The 27,587-nt window shown below is 39.8% G+C and overlaps 1 protein-coding gene across 4 annotated transcripts in view; it reads left to right on the top strand.

Annotated features, from left to right (window-relative positions):
- Positions 1-9,721: 9,721 nt before the first annotated feature.
- Positions 9,722-27,587, top strand: part of CDK8 (cyclin dependent kinase 8) — a 138,174-nt gene continuing 120,308 nt past the window's right edge. For 2 of the 4 annotated variants that reach the window (XM_037058862.1, XM_037058863.1), the window contains exon 1: positions 9,722-10,422. In XM_037058862.1, coding sequence (XP_036914757.1) covers positions 10,295-10,422 — 128 coding nt within the window. In that variant the 5' untranslated portion in view covers positions 9,722-10,294. The remainder of the gene's footprint in view (positions 10,423-27,587) is intronic. The other 2 variants (XM_037058861.1, XM_037058864.1) reach the window with 2 other exon arrangements.

Here is a 27,587-nt window from a genome sequence, read left to right on the forward strand (position 1 = left end):
TTTTACACTTTCTACTATCAAGAGGTGGAGTCTATTTGCCCACTCTTTAAATGTAAGCTGCTCTTGTGTCTTGCTTTAACCAATAGGATATGGTGGAAGTGACGTTGTGTGAGTTCTAGAGTCCAGGCCTCAAGAGACTTCAAGCTTTCACTTTTCTGTTTTAGAGCACATTCACATGGTGCAAGGGGGTTGGAGCTTGACTGCTGAGTGGGAAAGACCATGTGGAAAGGCCCAGCCAAGAACCAGCACCAAGGCAATGGACATAGAAATAAGGTCATTTGTATACACCCCAAGCTCCAGTCTAGCCACTGCCTGCAGCCACATGAGTTACTTCAGGTGAGAAGTACTCATTTGAGCTCAGACAACGCATGAAATTGTGAGAAATAATAAATGGTTGTTTTAAGCCCTGGCTGGTGTAGCTCAGTGGATTGAGCATGGGCCTGCGAACCAGAGGATCGCGGTTCAATTCCCAGTCAGGGCACATGCCTGGGTTGTAGTCCAGTTCCCTGCAGGCCAACTCCCAGCAGGGGACGCACAAAAGGCAACCATACATTGATGTTTCTCTCTCTCTCTCCTTCCCCTCTAAAGATAAATAAATAAATAAATAAATAAAATCTTTGAAGAAAAAAAAATAAAAATAAATGGTTGTTTTATGCTCTATGTGTTGGAGTTGATTATAAGGCAGCAATAGATATATGTGATAACAATGTTTATCCTTTTCTCCTTCCCAGCTGTTAACCACGAAAGAGATGCTCAAGCACAAGCCTTCTGCCTGTGCTCTGGCCCATTCTCTCTGGCTGTTCTAGGGATACAGGACTAATACTATCCTCAGTATCTCCCTTGCAATTGGTTCCATCTAATCAATAATAAAATACCTCCAGTCTCCTCTGACTAATAAAGCTTCCTTCAATCCCATGTCCACTTCCAGTGATAGCCCTGATACTGAAGACCCTATTCTTCTCCTCTCCTTCACAGCTAACATCATGAATGAGAATAATAGCTAACATGTATAGCATACTTATTATATGCTAGGCACCATTCAAAATACTTTAATATATCATTCATGCCCTTAACCATCACAACAACCCCATGAGGTACTTATTCCTACTATCTCAATTTTACAGATGAGGAAACTAAAGCACGAGAAAGTAAAGCAGCTTACCCCATTGCAGGATTGGGTACAGAAGCCAGATTGCATGGCTACAGCATCAGTTCTTTTAACCATTCCGCTATAAAATTTGTAAATATATTTTATTTATTATGGTATTATTGTTGTCCCAATTTTCCCCCTTCGCCCTGCTCCATCTGGTACCACTTTCCATCCAGTGATCCCCTCCCGTAGTTTATGTCCATGAGTCGAGCATATAAGTTATTTGGATTCTTCATTGCCTGTACTGTTCTTAACATCCCCCTATCTATTTTGTACCTACTAATTATGCTTCTAAATCCTTATACTTTTTCCCCATTCTCCACATCCATTTCCCAGCTGAGAGCCCTCCAAATGTTCTCCATATCTATGATTCTCTTCCTATTCCAGTTGTTTGCTTGGTTTGTTTTTATTTTTGTCTTTTAGATTCAGTTGTTGACAGTTGTGAATTTGTTGTCATTTTAATGTCCATAGTTTTGACACCCTTTAGCATTTCATATAATAAGGGCTTGGTGATGATGAAGTCCTTTAGCTTTACCTTGTCTTCTAAATGGTAGCTTTGCTGGATAGAGTAACCTTGGTTGTAGGTCCTTGCTTTTCATCACTTTGAATAGTTCTTTCCAGTCCTTTCTTGGCTGCAAAGTTTCTTTTGAGAAATCAGCTGATAATCTCATGAGAACTTCCTTGTAGGTAACTCTCTGCCTTCTCTTGCAACTTTTGAGATTCTCTCTCTGTCTTTAATCTTTGGCATTTTAATTAAGATGTGTCTTCTGAAATAGAGAACAGGCTGACAGTGACCAGAGGGGAGAGGGGAGGGAATTTCAGGGGAAATAAGGGAGGGATTTAGAGGAACCTATATAAAGGATACATGGACAACAACTGAGAAGGGTGGAAATGGGAGGGAGGGGGGAGGATGGGGGGTGGGACGGGATGGGAGTAATAGAAAACTGTACTTGAAAAATAATTAAATAAAAAAATTGGAAGAAAAAAATAGCTAAAGATAAATAAAATAGATGCAAGTGATATTATAAAATAAGAAAAAAAAAAGATGTGTCTTTGTGTGGATCTCTTTGGGTCCAACTTGTTTGGGACTCCCTGGGCTTCTTGGACTTGCATGTCTATTTCCTTCACCATATTAGGAAATTTCTCTTTCATTATTTTTTCAAATAAGTTTTCAATTTCTTGCTCTTCCTCTTCTTCTTCTGGCACCACTATGATTAGAACGTTGGCCCTTTTGGAGATGTCCCAGAGTGTTCTTAAATTCTCCTCAGTTTTTTTTGTTTCTTCATTTTTTTGTAATTGAATATTTATTTCTTCCTTATGTTCCAAGTCAGTGGTTTGAATCCTGGTTTCCTTCCCTTCATTATTGGTTTTCTGTGGGTTTTTATTTATTTCCCTTAGTATAGACTTTATTTCTTCCCTTGTGCTTTTGCCATACTCAGTGAGATCTTTGAGCATTCTGACCACCAGTATTTTGAACACTTTGTCTGATAGGTTGGCTATCTCAGCATCACTTAGTTCTTTTTCTGGGGTTCCATTCTGTTCCTTCATTTGGGCCATATTTCTTTTCCTGTCTCCTCATTTTGGCAGCCTCCCTGTGTCTGTGTATGAGGTAGAGCTACGTTGATTCCCTATCTTAGTGCACCTGTTAAGTTTTATGGGGCGGAGCCTTGGGTATTTGCCAGTGCGGAGCAACCTGCTTTGTAGCTTTATGGCTTCATGTGTGGGGGAGGGATCAAAAAGGGGACAATGCTGCTGCTGGCTGGCTTCTGAGGGCTTGCCTGGAGCTCACTTCATTTCCAGTCACTTCACCCATTTCTCATATGTGACTNTTTGGGCCATATTTCTTTTCCTGTCTCCTCATTTTGGCAGCCTCCCCGTGTCTGTATATGAGGTAGAGCTACGTTGATTCCCTATCTTAGTGCACCTGTTAAGTTTTATGGGGAGGAGCCTTGGGTATTTGCCAGTGCGGAGCAACCTGCTTTGTAGCTTTATGGCTTCATGTGTGGGGGAGGGATCAAAAAGGGGACAATGCTGCTGCTGGCTGGCTTCTGAGGGCTTGCCTGGAGCTCACTTCATTTCCAGTCACTTCACCCATTTCTCATATGTGACTGGTGTCCCTCCAGCAGCTGTCGTAGTTGTGGTTCTCAGAGTGGGTGGGTTGGCATATGTTTTGGGCTCTCCTGGGAAACTGGCAGTTTCTTCCACCACCCCAACTCCCACTGGGTTTATAGCCAGAAGTTATGAGGCTTTATTTTTCCCAGGGCTGGGCCCCTGGGCTGTGCAGTCTGGCCTGAGGCTAGGATTGCTTGCTCACAGGGTGTCCCCCTGATTTTTATCCACCACACATGAATGTGCCTCCCCTTCTGCTGGCTGCTGCAGCCTCACTGACTGGCCACCCCTTGCCGGCTGCCACCACGTTGTGACCTCTCTGCCCTGATTCCTCGTCTTCACCCCTCCTACCCATCTGGATGAATATAGCTTCTTTAAAACCTTGGTTGTTGGACTTCCATACAGTTCTGGGTGTTTTTCATTTTTAAGTTAGTTGTGTTCCTTCTTATGGTTGTGCAATGAGGTGAAGTGTGTCTACCTACGCCTCCATCTTGACCAGAAGCCCTCTTTGGTTATAAATTTATCTAACACTCATTGCTCCATTTCCTGAATTCAAACTTATCTTTAAAGTTAATGCAGACTGATTTCAACCCCCACCTCATCACCAAAACTACTTTTGGTGTCAAAAATGACCTGCATATCAATAAACCATGCATTGTCAATGGAGGGATATCACCCACAAGAGTTCAAAAGCTGTTTCTTAAGGGGTCAAAAAATTCTTAGGTATTACTGAGGCTTTTGCCCTTCCAAAGTGCCACAGTACATAAACAAATATACAGTATACCTGTGGTATTACATTTCATAGGGGTGGACCATTATGGACAAAGATCTAAAGATAATTCCTGGTTGGAGGTTGGTGGGTAATAGTTTTAAAGAGGTTGAGAAACACTGTGATAAGTAAAACACCTCAATCTTTATCTTGCTTGACTTCTTGGCAGCGCTCAATACTATTGACCATTCCTCCCTTTTGCAAAATGGCTTTGTGATGTCACACTCCCTAATTTCCCAAATAAACTCTGGTCACCTCCTCTCAGACTCTCTTTCTGGTTCCTCCTTGACTCAGCCTGTGTTTGTTAGAAGTGCTCAGGAATCTGTTCCTTTCCCCACTCTAAATACTTGGCAGGTGATGTAATCAAGTCTCATGGCTGGTGATTTCCAAATTTTTATCTCCAGCCACGATCTTGATTTGCAGCTTTGGACTCCCATATCCACCCGCCTACTAGTTATGCTGACTTAGATGTCTGAGACGTCTGATGCTTGACATGTCCAAAATGAAGCCCTTCCTTTCTTCTCATAAACTTGGTCCTCTCAAAGTCTTCCCCATCAGCAAGTCCCATATGTATGTATGTATGTTTGTATGCATGTATGTAATACGTATGTACTCTCAAGCTTGCCTCCTACAATCCATTCTTAACATTGCCGCCAGGATATTCTTTTTATAGCACAAATCATACCTGGCCACTCCTCTCCTCACAATCTTTCAGTGGCATTTTATTGTCCTAAAAATAAAATCCATGCTCCTTACTATGAGCTAAAAGGCCTTATATAATCTGCTCCCTGATGACCTCTTTATTTTCATGACTCACAGCCATCATGACTCTCCTATCATACTTGCCTTTTTTTTGTTGTTGTTGTTCTTTTGTTCCCAGCTTAAGGCCTTTGCACTTACAGTCCACCTGATCCAGCTGGCCTACTCTGGCTCCCTGATCTTAGAAGGTTTTGCTCATCATTCAGGTCTCAATTTAAGCATTATCACCTCAGACAGTCTCTGGCCATCTACCCGATCTAAAGCAATCTTTTCCCTGTCCCACCTTCCATAACACTGACTTGTTTCGCTCCTTTCACTCTACTCTCCCTTCTTCTGAGAGCTCCCCACCCCCATCTTTCTCATCCCTCTGAATGAAGGTGCTCTCTCATCTGACTGTTTCCATGACCATATGGCATTGGCCAAGGATGGGCCCCTGACCTAGCTGGATCAAAGCTCTTCCTCAAAGAACTGGAATTGAGAAACAGAGTCCATTCTTCTCTAACAGCAGGCGTTGATTGATATCAAAAATAGCAACTGCTAGTGGCTATGTTTCCAGTCATGTGGAGGAAGTGAATGTATAAGAACAAATGATACTCACATGACTAGGGGAGAAAAAAGGTAGTTCGGGAAGCATTTTTTCATTCTGGTTGTTTCTAAGGTCTAAATTGTATTCTGGATACTTATAGAGTTAGTTGAGAAACTTTTTTCCTTGAAAAATTAAAAAAGGCTAGCCTGTCAATTGATCTAATTTGTTCTTTGCTGTGTCTAACACAGCACTCATATGCAGATGTTTAATATATGCTTTTAATGATAAAGATAATGAACATTCCACCTTCAGAATGGGAGGTTATATAATTCCCATTCAAAGCTCACTTTGAGGATTCTGAGATCATAGAATTAAAAGCTGTAGAGGCAGGATGTGATCAACTCTGAGAAGACACACTTGGACTTTTGCATTAATATATTAGCACTAAATCCTCCTGCATGCTACAAAAAGTCCACATTTAGAGGCAAGATGTTAAATATTCCAAAATGACCACCTCCTCCATCATTATTATTATTAAGGTCCAGTTTAACCTTTATAAAACTTAACCTGGTTAAACACATTCTAATTAAATATAATTATGCAAACTCTGTGTTGGGCACTGTAGAGACAAAGAGATGAGTAAGCAGAGACTCAGCCATTAAGGCATTTATTAAAGGACAGATTTTTAAAGTACATAAAATAAATTACTAAAATATGAGGTAGTTGTGATGTTTTTATGTGAGTTATGAATAAAGTGCAAGGGTGCCAGAAATGAGGTAGAGTTCACAGTAAAGAAAGGTCATATTTAGTTTTAAGAACCGGGAAAGGCTTCACGGCGAAGTTAGGCATTTGAGCTGTGCCTTAGATGATGAGCGGGAACGTAAAGGTCAGAGATGGGATGAAAAGCATCCAGCCCTTAAGAATAGGCCAAAGGCATATTTGGCTATGAGTATGCAGGGCAGTGAGCAGCTAATGAAGGCGTGAACTTGTGGGGTTAGCAGGAAAACAACAGAATGTCTGTCTTCTGGCTTTGCTATTTGCAGGCATTGCACAGTGTGGCATATTCAGTTTCAGAATTCTCAGTTTGATATGACAGTAGACTATCCCCTTAGTTTGACGAGGCGGCAGTTGAATGTGGGGCTGGTGTTTTAGAGCATGTTAAGACTGGAGATGTTAAATTTAGAATGCAAATAAAACCACATTTTATGAAAAGACACACGAATGTTGTGTTATTTAGAACATGGACCAATGAAGGTCGTAGACTCTATAATGTCACTGGTGGTCATCAGGAAGCAAAGAGATATGTGTTATCAGCACAATTTGAGGCTGAAAATGAAACTGAATTAATAAGTCCATGTCCCTGATATGTTCAGTTCATTCAAATAACAAATCTCAACCACCATCCGTTGATCTAAGGGAAGTCTATTCTAAAAACAATTTCCATTCCTCTAGTGTTTGGAATACTAACATGTCTAATGAATCCTTCCCAGCTCATTGCTTTGGCTCCACAGGCCACTTCTCACTGTTCATAACTGAATCTCTGGCTGCTGCTCTTTCCTTTTCCCATGGAAGCATGGATACAGGTAACCAAGCATAGTAGTAGCCTGGGGATAACAGAAGGAATTTCCACAGAAAAGAAAAACCTGAAACTGGATATCAGGTACTACTGCTTCTAACATTAGCCAAACTCCTCTCTAGGGGACCCCAGTGACTATGTCTTCCTTAGCTCCCGTCCTAATGCTGTATTAAGGAGCCAGATATCACAATACCATATTTCCCCAACCTCGAGTCCAAACATCTAACTCTCACCTAGCTTCAGAGAGGAAGACACAGGCTTTTCTCCTCCCTGATCCAAGGTCAGCTCCCTTTCCTGCCCCAGCATTACTGACAGTAAGAATGGTGTTAGTTAGTCTGACTATAGGAATCATTTCTCTGTGTGTATGTATATGAAAACATCATGTTGTACATCTTAAATCTATACAATTTTTATCTTTTAAAAAAACTGATTTTCCTTGGATAGAGCTCCTACTTAAATCCACAGAGTGCACTGAGTCAAAACAGTAGTCGAAAGTACATTTGAAGAAGTTTGGGATGCCCAGGGTTTGGGAACACCCCATGCAGGTGGTGCAGACAGTGGGTGACGGGTTGGGGGTGTGCAGTGCAGGGCCAAGCCCTGTTCCTGCTTCTTCACAGCATTTCCTCCTGTGTGGTGGTTTGATTTCTCACAACCTATGAGTAAATACCTGAACAACAAGACACATCCCACAACAAACACAAAATGTATTTTTCAGGAAGGGTCTATTCTAAGTCCGTCCATGTTTAGGAAATACAGGGGCCGGCAGAAATAACCTCTGCATAAGTGTGGTTGGGAGGGCGATAATATGGGTGTTATCATTTACAGTTTTAATTTGAATATTTCCTTAAAACATCATGTGGTGTGCTTGAGTGTGACGTCGTTATGTCACAGAATTACATGCTTATGATTTTGTCATTAAAAAAGTGTTATTTGTGTTGGACCGTGTAGTGTGATTCTTAATGCTAAGGGAACAGTCCTGCTAAAGAATTACCCAATTTATATCACTGAATAGAAAGTATAAAAACTCATTAATGAAAGCTTAACTTTGTTGTGTACTTACTATAAGCTGGAGGATTTTATATCTCCATTTTGCAAAGAAAGGAGCTGAGGGTCCAAAGACACATTGCTTATAATTGGCGAAGCAGGATTCCTACCCTGGTCCACCTAACAAGTCAGTGCACTTAAATGCTAAGTAAGATTTAACGCACTAGTTAAAAACAACTTCGTTTAAACCAGTTGTTAAAACAACTTACTATTTTCTCCCAGGAAATTTATATAGCAGAATAACTCTTATCATTTTCATTACCTGTACCTGGATATTTTTTAAATAAAATGGGTACTTATTTATTCAACAATGTTTCCTGTGCACCACAATCCAGACATTATAGTAGATATTATGGAAGATGCAAATATGACTTCCTGTAGGAATTTACAATCTATTAATAAAGAGGAAATAAAAGACAAACAGATGTTGATGAATACCACAGGAAAGGTGAAAAAAGTGTTATGGTGTTTAAAAGGGGGAGAGATTTTATGTGCTTTCGGGAGTGAGGAAATTTATTGCAATGTAGCAGCTGTAAAATAAATACAGCTGCTATTACATTAAATAAAGTTAATGTAAAGTTGAAAAATATAAAATAGACATCTAAATAACAGCTAAGACAAAATGAGGGATTAATGTCAAGGTACTGGGACTCCTCCAGGTGACACTTTCCCTACCATAAAATAATTAATACATTAGCTTCTATGGATTTAGATCCACTGCCGTGATCACTTCTAAAAATTGCTGTTCTTACAGGAGGAGGTGCAGAAGATCGTAAAATAATGTACTCTGAATGGATAGGAAGCATTTGAATGGTCATCTGTCATAAGTAACACTATTTAGGATTAGCATGGATACTGGTCATTGATTCACCTTTATTGATATTTGTAATGTGTCTCAGAATGTTATCATTATGCAGCTTTTATCAGATAGTGAAACTCAAGAATACACCCAGTGAAAGTCCATGGGACGTTCACAAATATATAAACTTTTTTAATAACGATAATGCCCTTTGAAATCTGGAGTTCAGAAGTGCCGTAAACACTTACACCATAACTGTTCATGTGTAAGCTAGTTTATAAAGGCCAAATTCTGGTATATTAGGTTCACGCGTTTCACATAAAAATCTTGTAGTTAACATCAATATTGAGTAGATTTTGTTAATGTCAAATCTAGTTTCCACTTTTACTGAAATGTGAATTCACATTTTTACAAATGATGTAAAAAATGTTTACAAATGATGAACTAGTTTAAACAATTTAAAATGAGGCTTAAATAGTACCGAGCACTGTCTTGCTACAGTTAATTTTATCTAGATTCTAGGAAAAATAAATGATACTGGAAGTGGAAAAAAAAGAAGTGGCATAAAATGGGATTCTAATACAAACTAACCTGCCTCACACACGACTTTCTTTAGTTGAGTTTATGACCCAAAATAGACACTAAGGACATCAACGTTAAAAAGAAGGGGAAAAAAAATTTCCCCAAGTGATTGAAACTTATCTAACCTTGGACTACTAATCCCATCATGCAATGCTCCCCATATTCTCAGTGTGTGGGGTGGAGTTGTAGGAGGGGTGAGAACAGCGGCCGCCCGTGGGTTCTGGGCATTGTAGTCTGGGGCTCTGGCCACCGGTGGGAGAGTCCACGTGGTGCCTTTGGCGGCAGCTGTGGGCAGTGGCTACCCTGCTCCCTCCACATGGTCCTCTGGGTGCCAGCTACGGCGGGGGCAGACAGTCACCGCGGAGCCGGCTGGAAGGAGGGTAGGAGGTAGCCCAAGCCTTCGCGACGTTTTTGCGACAGCTGCGGCCGTGTTCCACGAGTCCCCTCCCTCCTCCTCTCTCTGAGGAGGTACCGGCTGTTGTGCGGAGCTCCCTTTCTGTTTGAGTGTATGGGAGAATGAGTGAGTGAATGAGTGAGTGTGAGCGTGCGTGTGAGAGAGGGTGAGGCGTGAGTGCACGTTTGAGAGGAGGAGAACCCGCCGTGGCCACCCTGCCGCTCCCCACAGCGGGAGCAGAACGCGCGGCCGGAGACAGAACCGGCGCCCCGGGAGCCAGCGGGGACAAGGGCAGAGACACCGGCTCCCCACCCCCAGCCTTCGTCCGTCTGCTCTCCTTCGTCAGGGGGAACCTCTCCGTCCCACCCCACCCATCGTCCGGCCTCTGTCCTGCTGCCCCCCTGGATGTCCCCAGCGCTCTCGCGGGGCCTCCTGCTGCTCGTGCCGCATCAGTCGGGCTGGTGCTGCGGCCGCTGGGTGTAGAGCGGGCAGGTTCCCGGGGGCTGCGGCTGCCTGTGCTTACCCGGTCCCCAACCCTGTCCCCTGGTCCCCCGACCCCAGCTCTCCGGCCTCGGAGGCTGTGACAATGGACTATGACTTTAAAGTGAAGCTGAGCAGCGAGCGGGAACGGGTCGAGGACCTGTTTGAATACGAGGGCTGCAAAGTTGGCCGAGGCACTTATGGTCACGTCTACAAAGCCAAGAGGAAAGATGGGTGAGTGTGTCAGTGCGGGTGTCCGCGCTGGGCGGCGCTCCCGCGGGCCCAGGCAGGTAGCCGGGAGGGAGAGCGGGGCGCTGGAGTGCTGATCTCCCACTTCCTCGACACCCGCATCCGTCGGTGCCAGCCAGGTTTGGGGAGGAAGTGGTGTACGAAGGATCCAAACCCACACTAAGTCGTGCGTGCTGCCGCCTCTGTGTTCTACTTTGGTGGCTCATAGGGGAAAGGAGTCTCTACCCCATGGGCTGTACACTTTCCAGATTTTTAAAAAGAAATTTGTTATGAAACGTCAGTTTCAGTCATTTTTTAGGGGGGGTCGATTTATTATGCTAAACTTCTGGGGATTTCCACACCTGCGTCTGGAGTGACATCCAGCAGCCTGGAAGGGAAGCTGTAATCCTTTTCTCCACCAGTTTGTGATTGATTTATTATCAGATTTGGATTTTGTTTGGGGGAAAGATAGCAGCAGGTAAGTCCAGTCTGAAGAATTCTTCGTAGTGATCATCTGCAACATAAATGTAGCAATTGCTATTTAGATAGTGTCAGCTGTGAATTTCACATAGAACAATGGGGGTTTGGTGTAGGGTGTGTGGTGGGGGGAAGAGGCCAGTGACAAATAGGGGTTACCTTGTTCAAGCATTTCCCCTCAAATTAGCAGCGGGCAATGCACTTTAAGTAGTCTCTTTGCTTTAAATGTTCTTTCCTAGAAATAATTAAGTCTATGGTAATGGGCCCAGTTTAGTTTCTTAAACAGGCAAATGTTCATATTTTCTTTGTCACTAGATGAATGTCTTGTAATATTGACAAAAGAGGAGACAATTCGTAGCTGAGGAAAGAATATATGTAATTAACTCCTGCCTTTCCAAATGTAAAAATGGATATTGTCTCTGTTGCCTTTGACATTATAAAAAATTGCTGGAAGGGTAATATCAAAGCTTATCATATAATCTTTCGGATTTTATTATAAACAAAGTAGCTTTTCTGACCATCTCTGTTAGTTTGGCTAGCTACTGTTTAACAGTTAGTATAATAACTCTGTGTGTGTGTGTGTGTGTGTGTGTGTGTTTTCAAATTAGGTAAGGTATATTTAGAACTACATTAGCACTAAAAAATGAAATCATTCATAATGCTGAAGTTATCTGGGGGTGTGAGAGGGAAGCCATATTTGTAACTACTTCAGTATTCTGGATGTTAAAAAGGAACTATATATTTATTCAACATTTTTTTCTTAGATTTACTGAGATATCTTTCTAAAAAGCTTAAAATGTACCTTAAGGGTAATATAGCAATTCTAGTTAATTTGGAGTGTGCATTTCAATTCTTATATGCAGCAGTAAAGCAGTACAGATATCTGCAAAAGGTGAGGATTTGAAAACTTGAGACCCCGGGTGCTGCATGTATTAAAAAGTATTTTTTAGCGAAATAGATAGTTTGGTGACATTTGAAAAATTAGCGTCAGGAAATATGTTGACTGTTGTTTAATTATATTTCTCTTTCAAGTATTACTCTGTAATAATACATATATTTAAAAAACTATCCTTGTTAACTTACCATACAATATTTTTCAAAAGCATGAAACCATTTTTCTTTCCATCCCCCAGTATTTTGTGATTTTGAGCATATTCATAAAATCCCCAACCCCATGAGATTAGCTATTGTTGTACATTTCACCACCCTGCCATTTGTTTTATAAAATTCTGGTGACTTTAAATTATTTTTAATCTCTATGAGAGAAGCCAGTTTTGTTTTTATAAATTACCAATTTAAGCTAATAAAATCTACAGATTTTATTAACTTTCATTTTATATTTAAAAACCATAATGTTTATAATATAACCACATTATATTTTGTATCTCAAGGTTAGGTTTTAATTTAGGCTAAGAATAATTTTAGAAGAATTATACACTTAAAAATAGCTGAATATGTACTGTATGGACATTTCTTAGTCATTTGTGATAGCTAAAAAGTAGCATTGCATTTTGGGAAAAAATAACTTTTTATTTATAATTCTTTGGGGTTGTTTTCCAGCAACCTTTAATGATTTTGTTTATAAGATGAACTTTAAAAATAATGGCTCAAATGTCAAGAGAGTTTTAAAATTCTTGTAACAGTGTTTGTTTTCTAGAGGGAATACTTTTTGGTTTAGCTTCTTTTTTATCATCTCATTCTGGTAAAAAAAAATACTGTACTGTATTTATGAAGTTCTTTTGATCTTATGTCAGTGATATGTAATTTAGTGCATTTTAATCTTGGTAAAATCTAATTCATAGCTGTTTAATCTTTTATAAAAAGATGATGGTCATATAATTTTTTTAGTATTGATTTACTTTCAAATTAAATTATATATTCTGTAACTGAAATTTCAGAGTCCTCTAGGAACCCAAACTATAGAATATGCAAAAGGAGTCTTGAGATTTACAGTAAAAATAAGTTTTGTTTAGACAAATTTGACTATTGAAATGAATATATGTAAATGTATCCTTTTGGTCATCGAGCAAGCCTTACAGAACATGAGTGATTACTAAAAAAACTATACCAGAGGAGCTAGCTTCTTAAATTATTAAGTGTAAGAAATAAACATTTCAAAAGGTCATTTTTTTGAGTTAAAGAGTTGATAGTACTATCCTGCTAGTATACTATACTTGAGATAAACAACATTTTAGAAATGTGGTAGAGGGGGAAATACTTTAATTGAGGCATGATTACATATGTGGAAAAAGGGCTTTTTATAATTGTGTTAATTTTGGATTCTAACAGAGTTAAAAAGTAAATGCACAATAAATCCTGGAAACAGCTTGCTCTCACCGTCATCATGAGATGGAAGGTGGTGTTTGTGCCTGAACACCGAAAGGGCACTTCAGTGAGAAGCAGGGGGGTTCATTTTCTTTCTGAATCAATTGTATTTCCTCTTTGCAGAATCTAGGCAACCAAACTGTGAGAAGGCAGAAAACAATTTGCGTTTTTAAATTCTGAATTGTCATTATAGTCACTGGACATTTTTAGAATTTAAAAATCAATTTGGAATAAGAGTTTGATTTCCAAAAAACAAAAGCAAGAGTTTTCTTGAAAAGGGTTCTTAGACTGCTATACTCTATGTTCAAAAGAGCACATAATATATCATTGGGATTGTGTTTGTATGTGTTCTAAATGTATAGAAAACTATGGTTGGGGCACTAGAAAACCGAGAGATTAGTAGGCAGGGATAATGATAATGATAGCTAAATTATTGTGTAAGTACTGGGTCCTGGGCAAAGTCCTTTACATCCATCCTCTATTTAATCTTCACAAGTCAGTTCCCTTTTGCCCTAACAGTTTTGCAGGTGAGGAAATTGAGGCTTAGAAAGGCTTAATTTGTTCATAGTTACCTGACTACTTAAATGTCAGAGCTGGAATTACAGGATTACAAGCCAGTCTATTACTGTAGAGCCCAGGACCCTAAGCATTACCCTTCATATAATTAATACATTCAAATAAATACAAATCTAGACATAAAGATTTGGTTTTTAGTGGGTCATTCAGTAAACATGAATGCCTTTTCAATTAACTGCTATACCTGTTTTAGTACATTTCTGAACAGCCTGGTTTTTCAAGTGCTACAAAAGTATGTATGTAGGTAGATATGGGGGTATAGATACATATACACCCATATATGTGTATGTCTGCAGATACACATATGTATGTGTTTAGGACCAAACTCCTATAAGGCATGTTAAGATATGAAAGTTCTTCATCTAGTGAAAAGAACTCTAAATTGGAAAGATTGGAGACCTGAGTTTAAGTTCATACTCTGCCTCTGGTTACCAGTGTGACCTTAGGCAAATCATTTGCTTCTGTAGACTGTGCTTTCCTTATTTGTAAGATTAGGGGGTTTGAGTTGATAATTTTTAGGGTCTTTTCTAATATGATTTAAGGAAATAAAAATTATGACTATAAATTATAATACTTTTGCATGACTATATAAAGACTACTAAAACAAAAATTTTACCTCAGACCATGCTACACTTTTATATTTCTTAGCCTGTGCTTTAGTATGGGTTCTCATCAACTGCCTGAAAGAGGCTAGGTAACTCAGAAAGACTTATCAGCTACTTAACCTGACTTGTCTTATACTGCCTTAACATTTCTTCATATTTCCCTCTTAAAATGTTGGAGTTATGGGATAGTGCCTGTTCCCACTCTCGCGAACCATTCATTTGGTGGCTAGCACAAGAAGCTCATCTGAACCAATCTGCATTGGAATTTTCATTCAGCTTTTTTAAAATTATTTTTATTTTTTAATTGTTACCTGAGGATGTGTTCATTGCTTTTAGAGAGAAAGGAAGGGAGGGAGAGAGAGAGAGAGAGACATTGATGTGATAGAGACTTTGATTGGTTACCTCTTGTACATGCTCCGGCCAGAAATCAAGGCCACAACCTAAGTATGTACCCTGACTGTGAATCAAGCCCACATCCTCCTGTATGTGGGAGGATGCTCCAGCCAACTGAGCTACCTGGCCAGGGCTCAATCTGCATTGGAGCTTGCATTCGGTTTTAGGTCCTTAACTGTTATCAGAACTTGGTTGGAACTCTGAAATTGCCCCAAAGGAATCTAATAGTTTTTCTTTTGAATATTGTGGAACCCTGTATATAGGTTCAGTTTGGTTGAAATATTTCTTTAAATGTCAAAATGTCAAATGCAACATGTAATAGTCCTATTGCTGTGGATTTTGTATGCCCAGTAAGGAGTATTTCTTACAACCTTTAAGAAATGTGATAAAAGGGAAAAGCAGAGTATTTACCTTGCACTTCTTACATACTGCCAGTTGAATCGATCTGCCTTAGGTATCAGTACATTCAGATCCACTGTGTAGGCCACTTAGAGATTTCATGCTTAGATCTGTTTTCTTGCAAGACTGGAAAATTAAATGAGTTCTGTTGGGATTTATTTGATTATTACTTTTACCCTTTCTTTCAACATTTGGAGAAATCCATTCAAATATTGGGTTGGCCAAAAAGTTCATTTAGTTTTTTCTGTACGATGGTTCTAGTAGTGCTTAGTTGTCTTTAACTGCATTTGAAACAATTTTGTTAGATTGTGTTGTGACAGCTGTCATATCAACGTGTATTTAAAAATACTTATCAGTAAAACCATTTTCATATTGAAGATGGAAGAATACATGCAACGTTTTTGGTGTATTGTGCTTTATTATTTCAGGAAAGGTAAAAACACAACTGAAACACAAAAGATGTGTGCAGTGTGTGGAGAAGGTGCTATCACTGATCAAACATGTCAGAAGTGGTTTGCGAAGTTTCTTGTTGACACTTTGGCCAAATAATTCCTTGCTGTGGGGCTGCCTTATGCATTGGGAAATGTTTAGCAGCGCTCTGGCCTCTGTCCACTAGAAGCCAATAGCAGGAGGTAGCTGACATACTCAAAATATCCAAATCAGTAAAGTTATTGGTGAACATAAAAAATGTCTTTTATTTTATGGAAGAAACAAAACAGACTTTTTGGCCAAGCCAGTGTTTGTTGGACCCTTCTATGTGTCACACACTGTGCAAGGTATTGGAACTGGAACTGCAAAGATGAACAATTCTGTTATTCAAATATTCCATTCTATTATTTGAGGGGATATCTACTAGGAAAACAAACATATATAAAGTGTAGCACTATAATAATTAAATACAAGTTGCTGTTGGAACACAGAGATGGACGCTCCCAACTGCTAAAGGTTTTTAGGAAAAGCTTTTCAGAGATGACAACATTTTGTTTGACTCTTAGCAGATGGGAGGATCTCATTGGAAAGGGTATTTCAAGAGGAATTGGGCAAAGTAGGGTGATTTCTCTTGTACCGTTTCAGAAATGGGACAAAGAGGGGTGCTTTTGATCGTTCCCCAGCAAATTTTGTGAGGTTGAATTTCTTCCGTCTTGTGCCTTTCCTCCCCACTCCTTTTTCCTCGCCAGCACTTTTGAGCTCCTGTTGTACATGTAGCACATGCACTACAAGTGCTCCATTGTGCCCGCTGGACACGATGAGGTCTCTGTTATGCATTAACGTGGATAAATTTATCAGCATGCATTGAACCTTTGATTCTTGTGTGGCAATTTTCTGTCAGCTGTTTGACTGTGTAAAACTGCCATTGCAGGACTCCAGTTTGATTTCAGCTCTGGAGAGCAAGCAATTCTTTGGCCTCGCCCACATGAGGCCTGGGGAGCCTGTCTGCTGTGTTGCTGGGATGGTGGTAGCAGCAGATTGGAGGGGTAATGTCTCTTGGTGGGACTCTGATGTGTGTGTGAAGAGATGGGAGGTTGGGAAATGGCTGCTGGCATACTGAGTTTCAGCTAGAAAAAGAGAAATAATAACAAATTATTATAAATTATTTTAGGCCCTTTGCAAACTTAACTACTATTTCAAAAATTCTCTGGGAAAATGTGTTCAGAATTATGATTTAGAGATATTTGAAATGTTAGGTAAGATATGTTTGAGACATGTAAGATATTTGAAATGTTTGAGATATGTAAGCTGGGAACTGTATATGCCAGTCAGTGTTGACAACTATATATTATGCCTTGTGGCCGGCGTCATCTTTCTCACAGTGCCTTTTATTGTTGAATCCAGTCCTCATTGTCTCATTATTCTTTTCTTGTTCTTTTTCAGTGCTTAGCTTTTGGTAGGGAATGAAAATGCTATTGTCTTTTCCTCCTTCAGAACCATTTGTAAACCCTTTCCCTCATACCACCTTAGATAGGAGCCTTTGGTCATTTCTTTGTTACTTAGAAACTGCTATGATTTTTTTTTTTGGTCTTTAGATATCTCTTGTTACCTCAAGGCAGTTCTTGATGTCGTCACTAAAAGGTGACTTTCACCTGTTACTTTGATCTTAAGGCTTGAAGGCCTTTTAGCTCAGTGATTCTTAAGATTCTTTAGTGTGGCCATTGTCGGTCACAAACCCAGTCCCTGCGGTAGCAAGCTGCCTTTACTAATGGAATTATGTCACGTCCTTCAGATGTGGTATGGCAGAGAGAATGCTGTGAACCTCCCTTTTAAAACTGAGATATGTTACATACCATAAAATTCACTCTTTTGAAAGATTTTATTTATTTATTTTTAGAGAGAAGGAGGGAAGGAGAAAGGGAGAGAGAGAAACTTCCCTGTGAGAGAGAAACGTGGATTGGTTACCTCTCACACACGCCCCAACCTGGAACCAAACCTGCAACCTCAGGCATGTGCCTTGACTGGGAATCGAACCTGCAACCTTTCTCTTTACAGAACAATGCCCAGCCAACTTAGCCACACTAGTCAGGGCAGTTCACCTTTTTAAAGTGTGCATACCATTGGTTTTTCATATATTCCCAAGGCTGTGCAGTGATCAGCCCTTTGTAATTCTAGAACATTTTCATCCCTCCACCCCTCAAAGAAACCTTATGCTCATTAGCAGTTACTCTGATTCTTCCTCTTCCCAGCTCCTGGCAACCATTAATCTATTTTCTGTCTATGGATTTGTCTATTCTGGACATTTCATATAAATGGAATCATATACCATGTGTGTGGCCTTTTTGTGTCTTTTACTTAGCCTAATGTTTTCAGGGTTCATCTGTGTTGTGTGTGTATCACATGCACAACATTCTTTTTTATGGTTGAATAATATCATGTATGGATGGATATACCTTATTTTTTAAATCCATCCATCATTTGGTAGGCATTTGAGTTGTTTCTACTTTATTTTTTCTACTGTATATTTTTTGCACTTTCTTTAATGTGCAAAACTGTATGAGTAGAAACAAAAACAAATTAAACATTATTACATTTGGGTACACCACTATCTAGTTCTTCATATCAATTTTACTATTCAGGCAATAGAAAGCAGGTGTCAACTTAGGGGATGGGAAAGAGATAAAACAAAACAAAAAAACCCCTTTTCTGTTGTGTTCATTCTGTACTGTGCAGATGGCTTCCTTCACTTCTCCACTGTGTAGGAATTCAGTTGTACATTATATAAAATTGAACCAGCTCAAAAGGCCAAGAGAGGCTGGAAACGATGGGTCTACATCCTGGTACATTGCCACATAATTCAAACAATGGTACGGCCCAGGTTTTAATTGTTAGGGACTGCAAGCAAGGTTTTCTTTCTAAGTTGAACAAAAACAACTTCTTAATGTTCCTTCAGTTTTGTAATATGCGCAGGAATACATGGGTACTGAGGAGGTTCAGAATTTGGCTCTACTAGTTACTAAGGCAGTCATCGTGACCCAGTCTTGCAGGCCTGCATCTTGATGACCTTGTATCTCTGTCATTAAAGGTTTTAGTCCTTCAACTTCGTTTCTCTGGGTTAGGTTTACCACCAGGTAGTTTGAAGAATGTCGGTCCCAGCTGTAGTGGTAACACATTGGGTAGCAGGTGCTCATGTCCAATCACAACCTCTTCTGTGATTCTCCTCATTCCAATTTTATCAAATTCCTCCCTCATATGTTGAAATCTGGCTGCAGCAGAGTTCTCTTTCTCATAGAGGGGCTCTTTTTTACTAACGGTGTCATAGGTAAGAGGGCACAGGGTGCTCGGTTGCTCCCAGCTGGGGGAGGGGCTTGTTGTGCTGGATGTACTTGTTGCTTCCAGATGTGTTGGGTCCTTGGGGCCAGCTGGTGCTCTGTGGTCTGCAAGCTGTTGGGCAGCACCGTGGGCATGCTGGGCATGCTGTGGAGTGCTGGCGGGGAGCCGGTAGGGGGAGAGGCAGGCAGACTGTTCCAGTGCGGCAGTGGTTATCTGCTTCCAACTTAGCACAAGAGGGGCTGTTTTCTATTTTTTGGCCATTATGAATAATGCTGCTGTGAACCTTCATGTGCTAGTTGTTATGTGGATATATGTTTTTATTTCTCTTGGGCGTATTCACAGGTATAGAATTACTGGGTCATATGTTCATTCTATGTTTAGATTTCTGAGAAATTATCAAACTTTTTCAAAGCCATCAGAGAACCACTTTTAAGTGCCTTTACCTTGACTTAAGTACCAAGTTCTTCGTCCTTTGTGTACAAAACCCAACTAGCCTTCTTTATTCCCAGGACAATGTTCTTACTCTGTTTTATCTTAATGATTTTGAAATACAGAATAATACAACTCTTCCTCCATCAAGTCAGACCACCATTCTGAACTTTTTCTCAGGCAGCATCTTGTGCTAGAAAATGTTTTCCCTCACCTGAAATAGGTTCTAACATTTAGCCTTAGAAATCCTAACTACATTATATTAACATACAACTTAGATAATTCCATCTTCACTCATCACCCCACAAAACATAGTCCTTCATAGATGTATTATGTAACTACTGCAGTATATATGCGGTAATGTTTATATGCCCTTTGGGTCTTTCTGGTGAATGTTTATGAGTTAGATATTGTAGATTTCCTTTAGAGCAGTAATTGTGTTCCCCTGAGTTCCTGGCATGTTGCCAAATGTTGACAGGTTTTTAATGCTTTTTTATTTGTGGTGTACCTGAAGTTCATATTTGAAAGTCTTCCATTTAAACTTGCTAAAATTAAAAACTTAAACATATTATAGTAGAGTAGAAAAGCAGTACCTTGTGAAAATACCAAGAAAAGCAAAGTTTGATTGGCTGGCTGTATCGATACCCGGAACAGAACTGAACAAAACCAAAGCCAAATGCTGAGGCAAACTTTGTTTATTGGCTGAACCAAAAAAGACGTGGGAGAACTTCTGGTCAAGATGGTGGCATAGGTAGAAATGGCTCACCTCCTCACATAACCACAGCAAAATTACAACTAAAATATTGAACAGCCATCACTCAGAACCATCAGAAATCAAGTTGATTGGAAATCTGAGAGCTTTGGAATTAAAGAAATCATCTCTGTCCAGAAAGGTACAAGAGGTGGAGACACTGAATGGGCTAGTAACACATCCATGTGTGGTAGATAAAAATTCAGGAGTGATATCTTGGGAGTGAGGAGTCCCAGCCCCACACCATGCCCCTCAAGCATTGTTCCAGTGCCAGGAAGACAAGTCCCCATAACTTTTGTGTGTAAAAAACAAGCAAGGATTGAGTCAGTGGAAGAAAATTCTGGAGCCCCACACAGTTCCTCCTAAGGAACCTTATATAACATTACTCAGACTCACTCCCTCTAAGCTCCAGCACTCGGGTAGCAGCTTGAAAGGCACCAGTGGCATACAAGTAGGAATTGAAGTGTCTGGTGTCAAGACAGGAGCAAGGGAATAGCTTCCTCCCAGATAGAAAGGGGGGTGGGCAATGTCCCTTTTCTGAACCCTCCCCACAAAGAGCCAGAGAGCCTGCAGGCTGTTACTATATCTGAGACTCCATCATCCTGGCTAACACTGTTTGCCCTGCTCTGGAGATCCCCAGAGACTCCATCCCACCCAACTTACATGCCCAACCAGGCTGCTTTTTTATATGAATTGCCGGTGTTGGCTCATGCTTCACAACTTCTTAAATCCTCTCCAGCAAGCAATGGCCGGCCTTAGTGAGTCCTTAGTCCCTGTACCTCTTGTTAAGTAGCACCAGGCTTGGTACTAGCAGCAGACTGTTTATATTCATAGCTTGGCTTCACCTGGGAATTGCCAAGCCCAGCACAAGTAGCAGTCATCACAGATTGCTTTATAGTTTAATCAGGGTGGCCGGAGCAAGACATAGATGGGGACAGGCTTTGGCTCGCAGTACTTGGGAAAACCCAGAGCGTGTACACCTTGTGAACAGCTACAGAACACTTTGGAGCACCATCACCCTGTCCCTGCACAGCTGAGCTGATCCTCCATGGTGGGTTGAGGCTATAGTCAGTGGTCACAGCCAGTCCTTGCAGCTGACTAGCCTAGATAAATCCCTCCCATTAATCTGCCAGCAGCAATCAAGGCTGAACTATAAGAAGAGGGTGTATTCAGACCACCCAAAGGAAACACCTTGAGTACTCACCGTGGGGGATAGAGGAGGCTGTGCCTCTGTACCCTATGGGACACCTACTACATTAAGCCAAGCTACCAAGGCAGAGAGTCAATCTACTAGATGCAGAGTTCAAAACACTGGTTATAAGGATGTCAAGGAACTTAATGAGGACCTCAGTGGCATTAAAAAGATCCAGTCAAAAATGAAGGATACACTAATTGAAATAAAGAACAGTTTACAGGGAAACTACAGGAGGGTGGATGAAGCCTTGAATCAAATCACTGATTTGGAACATAAGGAAGCAAAAAACCAATTAGAACAACAAGAAGGAAAAAGAATCCAAAGAAACAAGGATAGTAAAAGCAGCCTCTGGGATAACGTCAAGCATTACAACATTCGCATCTTAGGGGTATCAGAAGGAGAAGAGAAAGAGCAAGAAACTGGAAATCTATCTGAAAAAATAATGAAAGGAAACTTCCCTAATTTGGTGAAGGAAATATACATGCTAATCTAGGAAGCAAAGAGAGTCCCAGATAAGATGGATGCAAAGAGGCCCCCTCCAAGACACATCATAATTAAAATGCCAAAGGTTAAAGATAAAGAGGGAATCTTAAAGGCAGCAAGAGAAAAGCAGCTAGTTACCTACACAGTTGTCCCCATAAGACTGTCAGCTGATTTCTCCAAAGAAACTTTGCAGGTTAGAAGGACTGGCAAGAAATATTCAAAGTCATGAAAAGCAGGGACTTATAGCCAAGATTGCTCTCTCCAGCAAAGCTATCACTTAGAATTGAAGGGCAGATAAAGAGCTTCCCAGACAATAAAAAAAAAGTAAGGGAGTTCATCATCACTGAACCATTATTATATGAAATGTTACATGGACTTGTTTAAGGAAAAAAAGAAGGCCCAAACTATGAACAATAAAATGGCAAAAATACGTATTTCTCAGCACTTGAATCTAAAAATGAACTAAACAAACAAGAAGAACAGAGACAGATCGTGGATATGGAGAGCATTTTGATGGTTGCTAGATGGGAGGGTGGTATAGGGTAACACGTAAAAGAGGTGAGGTGATTAAGAAGTACAAATAGATAGTTACAGAGTAGAGGATGTGAAGTACAGCTTACGAAATGGAGTAGCCAAAGAAGTTGGCCATGAATAGTGAACCCATGGCCATGAACAATGATGTGGGGATTGCCCAAGAGAGTTGGGGGTGCTGGGTGAGGGTGGCAAATTGGGAAGTACTGAGACAACTGTAATAGCATGATTGATAATATTTTTTTAAAAGAATTGTGGCCCTGGCTGGCATAGCTCAGTGGATTTAGCACAGGCTGCAAACCAAAGGGTTGCCAGTTCGATTCCTAGTCAGGGCACATGTCTGGGTTGTGGGCCAGATCCCCAGTGGGGGCCACGTGAAAGGCAACCACACATTGATATTTCTCTCTCTCTTTCTCCCTCCATTTCCCTCTCCAAAAAGAAATAAAAAATTTTTAAAGATGTATTTTAAAAAAATTGTGTATTTGAAAAAATGAGCCACTACAAAGAATAAAGTATTTTTTGAAGTATTTCTTGTAACTTAATCAGTTTAAATGGCAATCAAACCCGTATTTCTAAACTTAAATAAAATATTATTTTCTTAACCAGAGTTGGCATTTAATTTTGTTTAAATCCATGATCATTTCATACTTCAAGTTTACTTTAAATGAAGTCTATGTGAATAAAAAATTACTTAGGTTAACTCTTACTCATGCTAACTCAGTTTCTCATCTCTCTAGGCAAGCTCTTTAAAATCTGTAACTTTATTATAGCCTATGAATTCAAACAAATCATCATCCTGAGGTAGGAATTCTTTATATCATGATGCAGAGCCTACTCTGGATGCTTCTGTACACCTGAGTTGTACATTGTCTAGAGAACTAAAGGCATCGGAAAAATCCAAACTTGTTCATCATTGGTATTATGGCTTATATTAAACAAGTCATATTTGGGGAGAAAGAAGAGGTAGGCATTAAAAATTATTTTTAAAGGCTTTTGCTTTAAAAAAGGCCAATATATCATGTGAAATTTTAAATTCATATAGAATTCATACATTTGTTTCCAGTTCTTTATGAAAGAATCTCTTGAAGTACATGATTTTTCTTGGTGTATTTATCATGTGACTTTGCAAAAAATTCTGTTTATATGTAGTTTCTAAGCAAAATGTCAAGCACAAAGTAAGGCATATATGTAATTTGTTTCCTAATACTGCCTTAACATCGAAGATACTTTTAAAAATAAAAGTAGATCATTTAAATATTTACATTTCATTATAGTTTCTTTTTAGTTGTAGTTTTTACTTTTGGGAGGTAAATTTGTATATTCATAATTCATTTGGTAGCGGTTTACCAAATGTCTGTAATGTGCCAAGTTTTATGCCAGATATGAGCAATTCAGCAGTGAATAGCCCATGGTCTGAGTCCTTAGGGAATGTAAGACTTTTGAGAAGCACAGGCAAGTAAACAAGTTATAATATAGTGTGATAGAGCCATGATAGGGAAAATTATGGATTGCCATGGGGTACCTAATCTGCCTTTGTGGGCTCAAAGATGATATTTCAGTTATGACTTGAAAGATAATTAGAAGCTACCCTAATGAATGGGCAGTAATTAAGAGTGAGTGAGGTTATAGTGCAGGAGTTATAGTATAGGCTGGAAGGGTAGCATCCAGTTTCAGAATTTCTTCATATAGGAAGGGGTACAGTCTGGTTGAAAAGTGAGTATGATGGGGGTCGGATGATGTCAAAAACAAATGTCAACTTAAATTGTTTATTTGAGGTTATTTTGGTTGTATAGGGGAGGTTAAAATTCTCTCCAGTATCCTTTGGAACCACCACTGAGTAGCATTTTAAAATATGTGAAGGAAAGATAATATGGTAAGGGGATTGAAAGAATTTCAGTGCCAGATCTTAGAGAGCAGTAATGGGTGGGTGGTGTGAATGATGTAAAAATGAAAGTTGGAAAACTAAGTGGGGTCTTGTAAGTCATGCTCTCTGGACTTCTCACTATTCTGAAGACAGTGGGGGCTATTTGTAGGATTGTAAATAGGTAGTAACAAGTTGATTTATCACTTAGAAATATTGCTTGGCAATACAATTAGAATGGCTGTAGGGAACTAGGGTTAGAAGAGTATAATAGTTAATTCAGGTGAGAGATGCTGGTGGCTGGAATTAGGGAAGTGACAGAGAGAATGATAGGACTTGTTGAATTATTGGATGTGAGAGAGGAAGAAGTAAGAAGAACCAAGGATAATGCCTAGGTTTCTGGCTTCAGAGGCAGGATATTTATTGTCCTTCACATCAATAGCCAAAACAGGAAGAGGAACAAATTTGAGGGGTGAGATGATAAATTGAGTTTTGGTATACTGAATTTTAGGTGCCTGTTAAACATCTAAGAAGAAATGTCCATTATTAGGCAGATACATGAATCTGTTGTTCAAGAGAGCTGGGTGGACATAGACTTGGGTGTTACTAAGTACTTGAAGTAGTGGCTTCAAGTGGTTTTGAAATTGCCTAAAGGATACTGTGTAGAGTGAGCCTAGGGTAACTGTAGAGAAAGAGATGTCTGTAGGCCCAGAAATTGAGTCCTGAGGAGGAGAAACCCATGGTCACCATACTATGCAACAGGAATTGTGCAGTGTGCAGCTCATTGGCTGTACATAGCAGTGTGGAGAAAAACTAGGACCTTGTAGACACCATTCTAACCACTGTGGAGAGAGTATTTTCAGACAGAGTGATAGGCAGTACCATATGCCACGCAGAGGGCAAGGGAGATAGTGGGGTATTTGGGTTAAGCATTTAAATAAAAAAAATTCAGCTAAAGATGTTTTGACACCAGAACTTACATTATAACACATTTTATACATTTTATCCAAAATGTTTTAGTACTTTCATGGTTAGTTTCTCATCTCTCAGAGCCACGTAATGAAAAACTTCACTTCCCTCTTTTGTTCACGTTGGCTCTGTTACTGAAGCTTACTCTGTAGATGCCATTTATTTATTTCTTGATTCAGTGCTATTTGAAGCATTTCTAATTGTTTCAAAGAAAAAACTTTCCCCCCCTGATTATGAAAATGATGTTCCATGTTCATTGTAGAAAATTCATAGTCCAGAAAGGTATACAGAGACGAGAAGCCCTAACTGTATTCCTAGGCCACAGTTATTTTCTTCATTGTCTTTCTAGATAAATCTATGGATGTAAGTATAGATTAATGAAATCTACAATGATCTTACATTTTTTCCATTCAAGGATATTATGCATATTTTCATGTCACTAGATGTAGCTCAAAGTGTCAGTTTTAATTACTGTAGAAATCACATTATATATGCATGTAGGTACATATCTAATGAACCAATTCTCCAGTAGCAGACAGCACTTAAGTAGTCTCTAAATTTTAATTATTACAGTTAGCCAAGGATGTCTTAGGAATATTTCTGTAGTTTTTCAATATAGTAGCAAGTCCTTGAAGTGGAATTTTAGAGTCAAAAGTCATATATTTCAGCAACTGTATTTTTATTATAAAATGAGATTGAGTTATAAGGTTAATATATTCTCATGATAAAAAATTCAAACAGTACATAAGGATACCCAGGAAAATATGTCTCCCTCTTTAGGGATAATCATTTGTTAGCAGATAATTGTATATATGCATATAAAAGCATATATATGAATGGGTAGACTTTAAAATTTATTTTAATATTTCATTCATTTTGAGCAGATAATACATGCATATGGAAAAATGTAAATATGTTGATGAAGTGAAAATGTAAGTCTCATCACCCCTGTTTTCACCAGCCATTTATTTCCTCTTCTGTCTGTCCACCAATTTTCGTCTGTGTGTGTATGTTTTCAGTTTGTGCAAACAGTCATCTTTTGGCTTTGTTTATGGTATTATTTTTCTTTCAAAAATTAATTTATTTTTATTACAATTGACATATGGTATTATTTTTCATGTGCAACTCTGATTTTTATGAAGTCACATTTAGCAATCATTTCTTTAATGGCTGCTGGGTTATATGTCTTAATTGGTTTGAAAGGTCTATATGGAAGAGTCAGGACTTCCGCCAACATGGAGGTAGATAGACACACTGTTCCTCCTCACACAACCAAAAGAAGGACAACAACAAATTTAAAATCAAAATACAACCAAAATAGAACTGACAGAAAATCAAACTGTATGGAAGTCCGACAACCAAGGAGTTAAAGAAACATTCATCCAGACTGGTGGGAGGGGCAGAGACAGGCAGCTGGGCGAAGGGGACTTGCAGCCAGGAGGACAGGTGGCTGGAGGACCCAGCAAGGTGGCGGATTGTGGACCAGGTGGTCCCACATTCACATGCAGATAAGCTGGGAGGAATAACTGGGGAGTGAGGCAGACCATGCAACCCAGGACTCCAGCAGGGGAAAATAAAGCCTCAAACCTCTGATTGAAAACACCTGTGGGGGTTGAGGTGGCGGTAGAAACTCCCAGCCTCACAGGAGAGTTTGTTGGAGAGACCCACAGGGTCCTAGAATGTACACATGCTCACCCACCTGGGAATCAGCATCAGAAGGACCGACTCTGCTTGTGGGTAGCAGGGAAAGTGACTGAAAGCCAGCAGAGAGTGGAGCAAACAGCACTGTTCCCTCTCAGACCCCTCCTCTACATAAAATGTCACAATGCAGTGACGTGGGTTACCCAGCCCTGGTGAACACCTAAGGCTCTGCCCCTTACTACATGACAGGTGGGCCCAGACCAAAAAAAATGGCCCAAATGAAAAAACAGTTCAAAGCTCCATGAAATATACAATTAAGCCACGAAAAGATAGCCAACCTACCAGATGCACAGTTCAAAACACTGGTTATCAGGATGCTCCAGGAACTCATGGGGTACTTGAACAACATAAAAAAGACCCAGGCAGCAATGAAGGTTACATCATGTGAAATAAAAAAAAACTCTGCAGGAAACCAACAGTGATGGGAAGGAAATCAGGACTCAAATCAATGGTTTGGAGCAGAAGGAAGAAAGAAACATTCAACCAGAACAGCATGAAAAACCAGAATGAGCCCTGGCTGGTGTAGCTCAGTGGATTGAGCACAGGCCTGCGAACCAGAGGATCGCGGTTCGATTCCCAGTCAGGGCACATGCCTGGGTTGCAGGCTGGTTCCCTGCAGGCCAACTCCCAGCAGGGGATGCACAAAAGGCAACCATACATTGATGTTTCTCTCCCTCTCTCCTTCCCCTCTAAAGATACATAAATAAATAAAAT

This window comes from Sturnira hondurensis, unplaced genomic scaffold, assembly GCF_014824575.4.
Source record: "Sturnira hondurensis isolate 20B ecotype Veracruz unplaced genomic scaffold, ASM1482457v3 Scaffold0010428, whole genome shotgun sequence".
NCBI classification, from domain to species: Eukaryota; Metazoa; Chordata; class Mammalia; order Chiroptera; family Phyllostomidae; genus Sturnira; species Sturnira hondurensis.